The 15,422-nt window shown below is 38.3% G+C and overlaps 1 protein-coding gene across 2 annotated transcripts in view; it reads right to left on the bottom strand.

Moving 5' to 3' along the window:
• Positions 1 to 15,422, bottom strand: part of TPK1 (thiamin pyrophosphokinase 1) — a 265,356-nt gene that overhangs the window by 158,506 nt on the left and 91,428 nt on the right. For both annotated transcript variants that reach the window (XM_033099184.1, XM_033099185.1), the window contains exon 4: positions 3,830 to 3,902. In XM_033099184.1, coding sequence (XP_032955075.1) covers positions 3,830 to 3,902 — 73 coding nt within the window. The remainder of the gene's footprint in view (positions 1 to 3,829; positions 3,903 to 15,422) is intronic.

Here is a 15,422-nt window from a genome sequence, read left to right as displayed (position 1 = left end):
TCTTTCTCACGGCTTAACACTCAGACTTGATCAGCACAAAGTCAGTCAGATGTGGTGGTAGCCAGTCTCCAAGAGGCCTGCCTACCGAAGACTCCTGCCTCCTGGTACTGACACCCGTGCGTGGTCTGACCCCACCTGGTAGCAGCGTTGGTCTGTGTGAATAAAGCATCGGGCAGAAGAGATGGCAAGACGGTACATCGCTACTGAAATGAGGTCATAAAAAAGACAGCTACTTCTGTCAGGTTGGCTCTCTTGCGTGCGTGGTTTTCCACTCCCTCCCTCTCGGGAAAGCAAGCGGCCCTGTTATGGGCAGCCGGGGGACAAGGAAATGATGTCTCTAACCAACAGGCAGTGAGACCAGTCAACAAGCACCTGAATAATCTTGTGAGAGAATTGGAGCCTCCAGGCTCTCAGTGGAGCCTTGAGATGACTGAGAAACTAGCTATATTATAATCGCACAAGAAACCCTGAGTCAGAACCATCCAGTTCATTGACTCTCATATTGGTTACCCAGAGAAACTGTGATACAAAAATTGTTTCCTATTTTAAGATAACTTTTAGGATAATTTGTTACACAACAATAGATAACTAAAGTTAAACCTTGAACAACACAGATTTGAACTGCATGGGTCTACTTATACATGGATTTTTTTTTTTCATAAGTGTATTGGAAAGTTTTTGGGTATTTGCAACAATTTGAAAAAACTCGCAAATTGCGTAGCCATGAACTATGGAAAAAATAAGAAAACGTTAGGTATGTCATGAATGCATAAAACCTATGCAGATACTAGTCTATTTTATTGTTTACTACTATGAAATATATACAAATCTATTATAAAAAGTTAAAACTTATCAAAACACACAAACACAGAATGTGCATGGCACCCTTCGCAGTCAAGGGAAATGTAAACAAACATAAAGCTGCAGTATCAAGTCGTAAGTGTATAACATTACCTATAGCACATACTACATTCGTATAATAATTTCCTAGCAACATCCTGTTGTATCAGTTGCACTAGGCTCACGTAAAGCAATCAGATTGCTGCTTCTTCATTATCAATGCAGGAATTGTTACACCTGCCAATACAGATGAATCTTTTTATATTATCTTAGTTTTGACGTCACGCGTCAGTAATATGTATAATATCTACATTGTTTTGTATCATATAAGACAACACTGATGTACGCACTGACAGATGATGTGTCTTATAAACAGAAAACGTAAATCTACAGTATCAAATACAGTACAGTGCTATAAATGTATTTTCTCTTCCTTAGGATTCTCTTAACATTTTCTTTTCTCTGGCTTCCTTTATGGTAAGAATACAGTATATAATACATATAATATACAGAACAGGTGTTAATTGACTGTTCGTGTTATCGGTTTTCAGTCAATAGTAGGCTATTAGGAGTTAAATTCTGGGGGAGTGTGAGTTTTCAACTGTGGGGGGGGGGATGGGGGGGTGGGGGAGCCGTGGGTGATGGCCCTAAGCCCTGCACTGTTCCTGAGTCCATTGTAACACAGATGGCAACCTCTGGGGTCTAAAACATTCTGTTGAAAAGTTGACAAATCAAATACTTTGTATCTTAGTGTTCGCAGAAATTAAGCAGGCATACCAATTTAAAATTTTGTATAGTCATATAAATCTGGATTTTTTTTTTTCTGTAAGTCAAAGACGTATCCATGGGAGAAAAAAAGTTGTATGAATAAACGTTGGCTAAAAACTTTCACTGATTGTAAATTTCTTTTTTGTTTTAGTTTCCTCACTAAAGCCCCAGGGGCAGCTTCATTGAAATGCAGACCAGGTGGGAGGAAAAAAGTGTAGCTGGAAGCGGAGATAACCTCCTTTCATTTGTAACAGAGCCGCTTAAAGACTGCTTAAATTGGAGATAATGGCTGATATGAATTGCGTGTAATGCTGCATTAACTTGTTGTCATTATCATCGTTATTGAAACTGTCGCTAAACATTCACCATGACCTACCCAGGGCACATTAGCTCTACCAAAGACATCATCCATGCCTGCCAGAAACAGATCCAACAAGCTCAAAAACAGTTAGTTCTCGCAGATATATGAAAAACCTGGATTGTACTGTATCAACTTACAACTATGCAATGTAGGAATTAGAATATGCAGCTAATCCTGCTTTAAAAACTAAAACCTTAGCAAACATAAATTAGCTTTTGAGGTTAAAAAAAAAAAACTGAAGCAGAAAATACAAGAGAAATTCATCAAAACGGATTAACTCAAAATGTGCCTTTATACCTGACCCCATTTAACAGCATTCAGAAATGAAAAAGCGGACTTCCCCTGATTTCCCGACATTTCCTCATCCTATGCAGGAATGATCACTTTGGCACTTCCAGTTGTGCCAAGCAAGCAGCGTTTAAAAGAGGAGGCGAAAAGTCCCATCTGGCCAGATCTTGAACTTGTTTCTAAGTCTGCTTGTCCCTGCCTCTCCTGCTGTTTCTCATGCTCCCGAAAATATGATTAATATCTAAGAATTTATAAAACTCTGCATTGTAAGCAAGTCTGAGGGCTTTCCATCCCAATGAGGTTGAGGTATGGAGTTAATGAGAAGTGAGGCTGCGGGGGAATGAACAGAGAGATGCCAGTGTTAACTTAATTGAGCATGAATATCAAACACTGACTTGGGAACAGTCTTCGTTTGCTGATGGGAAGTCTCATCAGCGAGCTGGCGGCAGACGGAACGGAACGTACACAGACCTGCATTCACTGCCGGCCCAGAGTTCCCGTATCGGAACAGCCTAACGCTATAAACTTGGTACTTTGGTTTCCCTACCTAGCATCATCTGTTTCTTTTTTTTTCTTCTTTTTCTTTTCCTTTCTTTCCTTCCTTCCGTCACTCCCTCCCTCCCAACTTATTTGCTTCATTTTGTAAAAGTTTTCCGCTTTCTTCTTTTGAATTTATTTCATCAAGCCCCAAGGCTTATAAAGAATTTAAAGTTTTATTATTTCAATAACTGCTGTTTCTTGTAAAAATACGCATAATTTGCAAATGTCAGTACAGAATAACACAGAGGATGGTGTTGTGGATGTAAGAACTGCTGACACTAAGTTTTATTTTTAAAAACAGGCATTATCCTCTCAAGCCAGTGAAAGCTTGAATTATTGATCACTCTAAGACTTCTGTGTGTCTTCCATCATTCTCAGTTAGATCATTTTTATGTTCTTAAGTGGCAAGGTCTCTGGAAGATTTTCACAACAGCAGTGACAAAACAGCACTTTAATAAGCTGTAGGTTATTGTTAATTTCAAGTTGGATTTAGAACTGGGTAATAACAGTTTCAAGAAAACTAAATATTAAAGGAAAAAACTGTAGTTCTGTAATTATGCATTTTCATAAAAATTCATTTACAAAGATGTTTTTATGTAGTTTACAATGCAAAAAAATAGACACAACTTAAATGTAAATCAATTGGGAATTGGTTAAGTAAAATACAGTACATTCATTAAATGGAAATTAAAAGTGACTTGTGAAAAATGTGTAATACCCAATGAGGATGTGGTCAATCATGGTATATTATTAAATTAGCCTATATAAACTATAAATTCATTTAAAACATATGTGTTTGAAGGACTAAGCATTTATGCTTATCTGATGGTGATAGAATTTTTAGGAGCGTTTCCACTTGTCATTTTCTAAATTTCCATTTGAATGTGTATTACAATTGCTATAAATTTTTTTTCAGTAACCAATGAGTGTCTGAATCCCTACACATACACCAATCCCTACACAAACCAGAAAGAACACAGGAAAAGCAATCAGATGAGAAAGATCTTAAATGTACAAGTGTTTATGGTTTACCTTACTGGCGTAGTAGTCTCTAACATCAGGCCTAATTGAGTCAAAGTCTCCATTGATGAATTCAGGCAAAAAGCTGAAAGAAAGAGTTCCAAGTAAGTCAATTATTAAGACTACTTACTTGATAACCATTAAAACTCTGATCCTAAGGACCAGAGGGAGAACTAATGTTCACAAAAGTAAAAAAATACAGTCTATTTTCACAGTGAATGGGATGTCATGTGCTACACTCCTGGTTTCAGTATGTATGATTGAGGGGAATTCTACACATCAAACTAATTCATCAACTTAGTCAACATTAATATTGCTTTAAAAAATAAAGATTAAAGAAAGCTATTGGTTTAAAAAACTCCCAGTTCAAAAACCCTAACACAAAGACTCAATATTTATATATTACTTTCTACATATATACAAGTCTTTATATTGCACACCCACACGAGTTCAGAACTTTCAACGGATTTGAACAGAATAAATGATGATGAGAATTAGGCATTCTTTATAGAGCAGGAGTCAAAGGCATTTTCCCAATATCCTATTGACATAGTCCTAGAAACAGGAGTCTTTTAGATCATTCTGAAATATTACAAAGCTCATGGGTACTAAAGCGAGGGCGAGCGTTCCCCAAAGTGGATGTTTCTATCCAGTTATCTTATTTCTCGTCTCTACCATTTTTATTTTTTCAAAACTCATTTCAGAAAGCTTACATTACTCTATCTACATAAACCATCCATTATTATTTTTACATAAAACATCTACATGACCTGGCAGAATTTCTTCCCACTTAAATCACCTAACTGTGGAGAAATAAAACTTTCCTGGATTTCTCACTGCTCCTGCAAACAAAGCCCTAGCCTCCCGAAGCTCCAAAATGTATATGATATAGAGAAGGGAATGTTTGCTTTCACATCCTCCAGAATATTCTTCTCTACACCTACCATGAGAATGAGCTCTGTAGGCTTTTGTCTAGTTAGCTGTTCTGATTCAAAAGAAGAAGAAAACTTCCGTATGTCTTCTCAAGAGGGCCCAATTGTTACATAACAGACCAGGTCCCTAGTTAAAGGGAGAATGGCACTTTATCTTCCTAAATATTACATGTCAAAAGAGATGAAGCCCCAGACTTGGAGACATCTGTAGGTCATAAAAGCCAAGACATGGGACAGTGGGGGGAGTACTCTGGCTCCTAGACAGATTTTACTGAAAACGAACACGAAAAACCCAATACTGACATTGTTCCTTTGTATAATTTTTTTCAAGTTCTTAACTCAATTGTAAATATTACTTCTTAGGTCTAACCAAGCCTAACTCGTCTGTGTTGGACTGACTCTTCTTTGAGCTATATGTCTTCCTAGGACTAACCGGTAACAGGAAGCTCTACCATACAGATCTGGACCGCACAAGCTTAGATTCTGTTGTTGTTCACCAATAATGGTTACTGATGGAAATTTTTGGTAATTCATAAAATTTTTACGTTGCTCAGTTGATTCCAGAACTATTCACTGAATATCAACCATGTGCAAAAACAATACTTTATTTCAGAATAAGGCAGAACTGGGAGGTAGTTACCTAGGCTTCTACATCTCCTTGCCTGATTTCAACATTTTCCCATAAATTTTTCTCCTCAAAATATCCCTGCCACCATGTTTATTACTTTCAATTTCATTTTATATCTATGTAGGTAAATACCTTATACCCTACCCCTATTAGGACTGAAAATAGACTATTGTGTTTTTTTTTCCTGTTGCAAAAATTTACTCATTTTTAAAGTTTCTTTAAAATGCCTCCATCTACCAACAGTCAACCATATACGGATTAAAACTATAGATCACAGAATATTAGTGCTTCTTATGGCCTGAAGGTATGTGCCCCACCCCCGCCAAAAAAAAAAAAATTCTGTATGTTGAAATCTTAATCCCTAATGTGACATTATTAGGAGGTGGGGCCTTTGGGAGGTGATTAGGTCAAGAGGATGGGGCCCCCCCGAATGGGATTAGTGCCCGTATCACAGAGGCCCCAGAGAGCTCTCGCGTCCCTTTTGCCTCGTGAGGACATAGTGAGAAGACAGTTGTCTGAGAAGCAGGAAGTGGGTTCTCACCAGATACTGAACGTGCTGGTACCTTGATCTTGGACTTCCCAACCCCCACAACTGTGTGAAATAAGTGTTACTTATAAACTACTCAGCCTATGGTACTCTTTATAGCAGCCCGAAAGAATTGAGACAGTGCTGGAAGGGAGTAAAGGAATTATCCCTCCAAGATCTTCATTATCCTTCGTGAGGAAGTGAGATCCCAGGAGCCCAGTGAATTGTGTCTGGATGGCCAGTACCCAGCCTACTTCACCCTTTAAAGCAGCCATTTCAACTTAGGACTCTGGTTCTGGGCTGTCTGAATCATGCAACGTCCTGATAAGACTGACTTTATATTGCTCTACAAATTTTAGTCCCCCAGATATCTAGAATCAATTTGGCCGTTTCCAAATATGATATTGATTTTGACAATAAAAATGTAAAATAACAACAGATGCACAGAGGCAGGTGAATGTCTGTCCCCATGCAACATATCATTTTAAATAAAAAATAAGATCTCTTTTTATCTTACACTGTGAATAATGAAGAAAAGCAATCATGTAAATTCACTTATATTTTCATATAAAACATCAACAGGAAAACAAAATTATATAGACAAAAGATAAGTAACTCTGGTTAACTTTTAATATAATTTTCTCTAATATAACATATATGATTTTAAAATTAACCAACCAAGATGCTAATTTCTAAGAAGACTCAAGCCAAAAGTACATTGGTATACCTGCCGCAATGACTAAAATAACTTTTCATCATCATATAATACGGTAGCCTTTGTGTACTTTTGCACACTGTAATTAAGTGCCCACCTCGCATTTCCTGAGTCACCTGGTGTCATGGAACCTGGGCGTTCTGAAGAGGTACTTGTTGGGGATGACACTTCCCAGATGTAGAGGAACTACGTCATCATGTAAAAGACAGTTTACACGGGAAGGTTGCTTTCAGGACTCTTTGGGGCCTGAGTGCACACAGGGAACAGCTGCCTAAGGGTACGTGGCTTATGTCCCCGCTGATCATGTCCAGTCTACTGTGGACATACATCAGGCCAGCTCACCTTTCCTGGCATCCTCAGTCTATGGGCACAGACTTGTTAGTACTGTCCTCCATAGATGTGTCCTGATACCACTGAAGAAGGGTCTCCCTCCCAGAGCCTGCTTTGCTCCCAATCAATCCCTTAAAACCTACGTGTATAGAGCATTAAATCTGTAACTTTCCATTCCATTTTAAGCAATTTCTAGACATGTCTTTCAGCTCCTGCTAGACTGTAAGTTCTTTGGAGCAGGATCTGCCTCTGACTGACTTTGGTATTCCTCAGAGCACCAAGCACACAGATGCTGAAAATAATATCATAAATGAAGAGGCAGAGCAGGAGAAGGGTGGGGAAGGAGAGAGGAGATGAAAGAAACAGGGAGCGGGAGGGAAAAGGAGAAAGGGAGGAGGGTCGGAGAAGAAAGAGACAGAGGATTGGAAAAAGGAAGGAGGAGAAACAGTGAAAGGTTGGGGAGGGAAAGAGAGCAGGTGGAAAATGGTAAAAAGTGAAGAGAAAGGCCAGAGAGGAAAGGAAGGGGAAGACGGGCATGGAAGAGAAGAATGGGCAAAGAAACATTTATGGAGACATGACTATGATGCCTTCCCCCGACTTCCGGGCGTGGCCACATTACTTAACCTTTCTGAGCCTCATTTCTTCATATGTAAAATGAGGACAATTTGGAGTGGTCTTGAGGATTAAAAGTGAATGAATGTTAAAGCACTTAGAAAATGCCTGGCACACAGCAAGCCTGATTTAAGCGATTTGGTTAAAGTTATCACAAGAGAAACTAAGAAACTTGCCTGAGGTTATAAGGGTAATAAGAGCTAGAACCAAAATTCAAACCCAGGCAGCTCAGTCTTTGTTCTTTACTAGCCAAATGTACAGCCTCTCACATATACACGTGCATGAAATGGAACAAGAGTTTCTTATGGAGAAAGTTCTCGACATAAATGCGTTAGCACAATGCTGATTTTATTAATCAGTGTTAATTTGGTCAAACTGTATATTTTAGAAAGGTATAACTGAGGCAGAAGGAAAGAAATATTTGTGCTGGCTGCTAAAGGAAGGATAGGATTTTGAATAAAGGAATATGTTAGGAGAAGAATGAGAACATTGTAGCAGATAGCTAGAGGTACACGGAAAAATGTGGTTCTCAGTCTAAAGAAAGGGGGCATTCATCATGCAAAGATTTGGGGTAACATTTTCTGGAAAAGTGCAGAAAATTAATTGGGGTGGGGCAAAAAAGAGGTTGATCCAAATTACAGTAAGGAAAAATTGTACCATATTTTGACTGTGCTTGTAGATAACAGTCAGTTCAACAGTTTTCTCTAAATATAATAAAAGTGCCAAAAGATAGTAAAATGCTTATACAAGCATGAAGGAAATAATGGAAGTGAATGAATAAAGGTGTTTACACTGATCATCTCAGGGAATGAAATTTTCTAATTTTAATAAAGCATATCTTAATTTAATCACTAAAAAGAAAACAAAATTTGTAGACGCAAACAAAAAAGGGAGGGGAAAATTGAAAATGAAATGAAAACTCTTAGACTCTGATAATAACATTACATTTTGCTGAACAGACACCAAGGTTGTTAGAAATGACTCCTACTCAAGTTATCTGAGTAAGACAATGTTTTATCTCTTAGAATATTTATTCTCATCTTCTCAAACTGAGTAGCCTAGGAATCAATACTACAAGGCAGAAAATTAATTTCTGAAATAATCATTTAAAATTTCTTTATATGCTAAAGAACACCCAGAGAAAACAAAAATAACAAAAACAGAGGAAATACAGATAGAATCTCCCTATCACTCAGTTAAAATAAACATTAAAGATGATGAGAAGGAAGAAATGATAGGGGAAAATATATATGTAACTGCAAAAAACTTGAATTAGACAGGGAGAAAAAGCCAAAAAAGAAAAAAAAAAAAAGGCTGCAAAAAGAGAAAGATCCGAGGGCTCTTACTCTAGAAGAAATCTTCCAGGAAACATTTTTTGAATATTTCTTATATGTCAGTCTCTATATTTCATCCATGCATTTCATATTTATTAATTAGCATAATTCTACTGCATTTTCATAACAGTTCCATAAGGTTCATTTTTATCATCCTAGTTTATGGTAGAAAGCCAAGGCTGGGAGATACGAAGCCACTTGCACAGGTGTCACAAAGATCCCAAATGTTCTTCTCCCTCTCCTCCTTTCTGCATTGAAGCATAACCTAGCCTGGCATAGGAAAGTTTTCTTACGACACTTCCCTCCCAAGATTCAATTTCACATCTTCCAAAATCGTGGCCCTTATTTGAAATCTGCTTCCTTGTTATGTCCAATCAGAACCGCACAGCAACTAAGCAGCAGCGTGAGTACACCGCCAAGGTAATCCCCATCATCTCCACCAATCGCCAGGTACGTCACAGTTATGCTTCCAGACTTACGATTTGATTTAACGAACAGAGAGGTGGTGAAGAAAGGCCCAATCGCAAAATCCTGGGAGGCTTGGTGAAAGCACATTTCGTTCTCGGTTGTAAACAAACACATGAGTATCCGATGAGTTAGAGACTGAGGCCTCTAACTCCATACCAGCAACGTCAACTTTGTGGATAGTAAGAAATTAAAACACAGTCTGCTACTTCTGCCCGTGCGATGGGAACGAACCTCTCTCCGTAACCACTTAGAAAACCAGACAAAATATGTGAAACAATGGATTCAAACAGATGGAAACAGGCAGCAAAGCAGGAAGACTCACACCTCTCAGCTTCCGAACTTACTGTAAAGTGTGGCCATCAGGATGCGTGGTAGTAACGGCACAGGTTAAACGTATAGATCAGGGGGCAGCATTGAAAGTGTACAAAGAAACCCACACATCTGTGGTCAACTCATTTTTCACAAGGGCATAGGACCATTCAGTAGGGCAAGAACTACAAAAGACTTTTTTGACAAAAGACATTTTAGCAAATGGCTGGAATAACTGGATAGCTACATGCAAAAGAATGGAGTTGGACCCTTACTTCACACTACATACAAACACCAACTCAAAATGAATCAAAAACCTAAACATTTAAGAACTAAAGCTATAATATTTTTGAAGAAAACACAGAGGTCAAACCTTATGATCTTGCCTCTTGCAAAGCATTCTTAGATACGAGTATGATACCAAAGCATGAGCAACAAAAGAAAAAACAGATAAATTTTTAAAATTAAAAAACTTTTAAAAACTTTTGTGGTTCATCAGAATTAATAACGTTTGTGGTTCATAAAGATACCATCAAGAAAGTAAAAAGACAATCTAAAGAACAGAAGAAAATATTTTGCAAGTCATGTATCTGATAAAGTACTTGTATCTAGAATACATAAGGAACACTTACAACTCAATAAGAAAAAACAATAACCGAATTTAAAAATGGGTGAAGGGTCTGAAAAGAGCAAAAAACAGCCTGTCAGTAAGTGATTAAATACAGAGTAACCCTTTGACCAGTAATTCCATCCCCGGGTATGTACTGAAGAGAAAGGAAAACATATATGCCTTTAAAATCTTGTACACGGATGTTTCTAGCAGCATTAGTCATAATAACCCCAAAGTGGAAACAACTTAAATGTCCATCAATGGATGAACGGATAAGCAAAATGAGGTATAGCCATAAAGTGAAATATTATTTGGCCATAAAAAGGTATGAAGTATACACACACACACACACACACACACACACACACTGATATGTGTGTGTATAAAATGTGGATGAACATAAAAAACATGCTAAGTGAAAGAAATCAGTCAGAAATGTCCATGTAACATATTTTATTCATATGAAAATCTAAAACAGGAAAATCTATAAAGACAAAGGTGGACTCCGTATTTGTTAGTGCTGAGGGGAGAAGTGGGGACCATACCTAAAAGGTACAGGGTTTCTTTCTGAGGTGACAAAAATGTTGTAAGACTGACTGGGAATGACTGCACATACCTGTGAACTTACTAAAAAACCACTGAATTGGATATTTTATATGGATGAATTGTATGGACTTTGAATTACATCTCAATAAAATGTTTAAAAAAAAAGCAGTAAGAGCATGAGACATCATCAGAAAACTTCACCCAATTGATACGTACAGTGCACTCCAGGCAAACAACTGCAGGTAAACACATTCTTTTTCACATGCACATGAAAGATTTTTCAAAATAGGCCACATTCTAGGCGAGGGATCAGCAAATTTTTTCTTAAGAAGCCAGAGCATCAGTATTTTAGGCTCTGTGGGATACAACGTCTCTGTCACAACTACTTTATCATGGTAGCAAGAGAGCAGCTGCAGAAAATAGGAAAACAGTGGGTGCTACTGAATCCCAATAAAACTTTATTTATAGGCAGCTGGCCTGCAAGCTGCAGTTTGCCAGCTCCTGTTCTAGGCCAGAAAACAAGACTCAAAGATTTAATGGGATTGCAATCACACAAAGGTGCTCTATAATACATAATTTTATTTTCTCACTTGTTCAAAATAATCAACTGCAATCAGTACTCCTCAGAATAAGATAAGACTACTAAAAGACAAAAATACTCAAACTACTGATCAGTTCTATGGAGTTGCCAACTAGACTACTAGTTAAGACTTTAAAACCTCCATTTATATACATGATGAAATTGATACTAAGTAAAACCAATCATTTGTCAACAAAGTAGGTTAAGAATTTCAATTTCTCTGCATGTATTATCCAACTTACTATTCTCACTAGCTTAAATTGCTCCACTAGAGTATATAATTATTGATATTTAACATTTATTTATGTATATTTAATGTCTATATAACTGATTTAACTTTATAGTAGTTTATAGTTCAGGCACACCACAAATTTTGAAAAAGATACATTTTAGAAAATCATTTTCTCATTGACTTATATCGTAATTTCAAATTTGAATCAGCTTATTTAACTAATGATCTGTCTAGTTAGAGCAAAGGAATGAGATTCAAAGAAGAAAAAACAAATTCAATAGCAACACCTAAGGTAAAAAGATTCTGGAAGAAAAGCAATTTTAAAATTCAGTATCAACTCAGTGCACAAAACGTACTGCTTCCTTTGCTCCAGAAAGAGTCAAGGAAGATGAAAACACAAAGAAATGACTACAGAAATAAAATTTATAGAATATTCACACTGAAAATATAGCTACCAAAGATGATGTGCATATTGAATCACATAATACACATCAGACACAACAAAAATTTCATTGAAATGAATTTTTATATATTGCACCTAATCTACCAAGTTTTCTCTGAGGTGAATAAAGCGTGAATAATAAGAGTCTGTGTGAGAATATGGGTTTTTCTACTAAATGATATTTATACAACGGGTTTCCAGAAAACAAAACTTTCACAATAAATTACACTTAAGCACATAGCCTACAGACACTTTATTCTCTGTCATTATTCTTGCAAGATGCTGTTCTTAAAAGACCCCTTATTAACTTTTTGGGTGGAAATGGGTTTTGTGGGTAAGCGTGTGAGACTGGGTTGCCATTTCTGTAGGACTTTTGCTGCTGGTCTATACACACGGCGAGTACAATGACTTAGCGTGAAATTCTTCTCACAAGTCACCACGTATGAGGAACATCTATCTATTCCTATAAGGGAGACTAGTCATTGAGGCATCTATAAGCTTGTTCCATCCATCTTTCTGATCATCGCTCTTAATATTCTCATAAACAGTGAACAATTTTAATTTTAAAAGACAAACACCCGTATTTAAATCTCTGAAATTTGGTTTAATCTTAACACTACGGGGTAAAAAAAAGTAAGAACTCGATTTTAGACAGCTGGAGTTTGAGATTATGGAGTATGCAGTGCTTGAGGTCAGCTAAACGGTGTCAGCACAGAGACAGAGCCGAGGAGAGGTGACGCTGGATACTCGTGACTCCTCTGCATGCTTGCTACTTAATTCAACTTATCAAATATTTCTTAAATATATACGGTACGTGTCACCTTGAAGACACGAAAGTTATCGCAGACCCAAAGGCTTCCAGTTGAAGCAGGGGTATTACAGGACAGAGTCACTGACACTGGAAGTCAAGTACATGACACGACAGAAGAACCCGGAAGAGCCAGGTTTGGGGGAGTTGGTGAGACAAAGGGAAGGCTTCATAATAACTGATACTGCCTGAAAGGTTATAAATAAGTGCGATCATAACAAGAGGATGAAAGATACAAGTAATGCCTATATTCGAGCAATGGGAAGAAGGAAAGGAGGAAGAGATCTAAGCAGTAAAAGAGACAGTGAGACACGGAGGAAGGGCATAATACACGGTGAGGGGTGCTCCCTCATCTCTGAGGTCGCAGCTGTCCTTGGCTGTAATTAACTGTTTTTGGAAAGTGGCGAAAGAGAAAAGGAAGGAGAGAGGTGGTTTGAATACACAGTTCCGGGGTTACTTTCCTAGAAGGAAGGCAGTGGTAGTACGAGGTTGTACCAGAAAATTCTATGCATATTGAGGAGACTTGTGCTAAGCCTGACAGTGCAGTGGAAGGTTTAATCTTTTCTGATTTACAAACATGAAAGAGCCCCAAATCATACATACAGGTTAATGCCAATTCTTCACCTTCACAAATATAAAAGGCTAGCTTCCTGATAGTGAATTACTCTGTGTAATTTATTTGCTTCATGCTTCTCCCTGGGATTCAGCAGAGACATAACACACAGAATTCAGGAAGACACTTACATGCCATCAGGGTCACTAACAGGTTGTCTGCTCCTCCCAAGTCGTCCAAAGCCAAGTATAATAAGCTGCCTCTTAACCATTCTGCCAGCAGTGCTTTCTATCGTTTTTCTTCCTTGTTTCCCTATGGCTTCCCCCATAAAAGGAACTAAAACTTTATTTCCCCGAAAATAAGACCTAGCTGGGTCTTATATTAATTTTTCCTCCAAAAGATGCATTAGATCTGATGGTACGGCTAGGTCTTATTTTTGGGGAAACAGAGTAGGATAACGACAATAAAAGAAGTTCTTAAGGCATATGCTGTCCTGATAAAGTAAATACTTTATTTCCTGTCCTTGCTGGTTTCTATCTTGCTGCTTCTATCCATTATACATGGATGGGTGAACCATCATCCTAACACACGGGACTAGTACCCGAGATCTCTACAGGACTTAAAAACTTCCATCTTCCAGGAATCTGAAAGAATTCAGTCAGAATGATAATGGCTTAGGAAGAGGTCATCCTGAAATCATAAAAGCATTAGCTGGTGAATACCATTAATAAAAGTAAAAGGCATATCCCTAATAAAAGGCATATTAGGGAAAACATTTAAAAGAAACACAAAGGGTGACTATCCTTGTACAAATAGAGTTGACACCAATAGTTTGTTGAAACACAAATAAAATAAAAAAGGAACAAAGAGACAAAAGATATTACACAGAAAAGAAGAAATTTAAACATCTTAATATATTCCCATAATTTATAATCATTTTATATGTGTGTGTGTATATACTATATATACTGGGGGTGCCAAAAATGTATACACATGACTTGCATTCATTTTTTGTTATCGGTATATATTGAGTATCACAATTTTAATACATTTTTTTCCTGTCTTAAAATGTGTATACATTTTTTTGGCCCTCTCTGTATATATATGACTTATATTTTCAACCTCCAAAGACTCCGCGTTGCTGTCTGCTAAGCCTAGTGGTCAATTCTCCCACGTTCCTTTATGCGTCAGAAGCACTGAATACAATTGATCATGGTCTAGTCCTTGGTTCTCCTTCTTCACTTGATTTAAAGACTGTGGCTTCCGGATTTCTCTCTAACTCTCTGGTTACTCTTGCTCTGTCTACTTGACAGTTCGTCCACCTCACTTGGATCCTTTAACACTGGGGTGTGATGTGCAGAGCTCAGTGCCTGGACCCTTTCCTCCGCTGTCTGCACTTTCTAGGTTATGTCACCAAGTCGCAAGGACTTAAACGCCCTCTGTATACTGATGGGTCTGCAGCCTGCGTCTCCAGATCCTCCCTCAGGTACCTTTCCAACCATTCTCCCTAATGTTTCCCCCTCCTTCTCTTTGCGTGGGGCAGATTGTTCGCAAAATTATCCGTAATTATAATATGTTCCCCTTTCCATCACAATGTGACTTTCCAGAGCCTTTCCATCAAGAGGTGCTAATACAATGCTATTTGCCCACCAGTTGAGTTTGTATCAGCCCGTGACTTGCTTTGACCCACAGAATGCAGTAGATATGAGGACGGCATGGTAGTTTGGCAGCGAGGCTTCCAGGGGAGTGGCCGCCTCCCGCCCAACCTGCCCTGGCTCTCCTGGCGCCCCTCCCTGTGTCCGCAGAACAACGTTGCGCAAGCCTGAGGCTCCCAGGCTGCAAGACGGACGATCCGAGTGAAACGCCCGCTGACCCAGCTAATGGGCAGCCGACCTTCACACAGGAGAGTGGTCCTGCGGACATCAGCACAAGTGCCCCCCGTCCCACACGACGGACACCAGTGAGCCCAGGTCATGTGCC

The sequence above is a fragment of the Rhinolophus ferrumequinum genome, chromosome 26 (genome assembly GCF_004115265.2).
Source record: "Rhinolophus ferrumequinum isolate MPI-CBG mRhiFer1 chromosome 26, mRhiFer1_v1.p, whole genome shotgun sequence".
Lineage (NCBI taxonomy): Eukaryota > Metazoa > Chordata > Mammalia > Chiroptera > Rhinolophidae > Rhinolophus > Rhinolophus ferrumequinum.
This window is presented reverse-complemented; position numbering and strand designations above follow the sequence as displayed.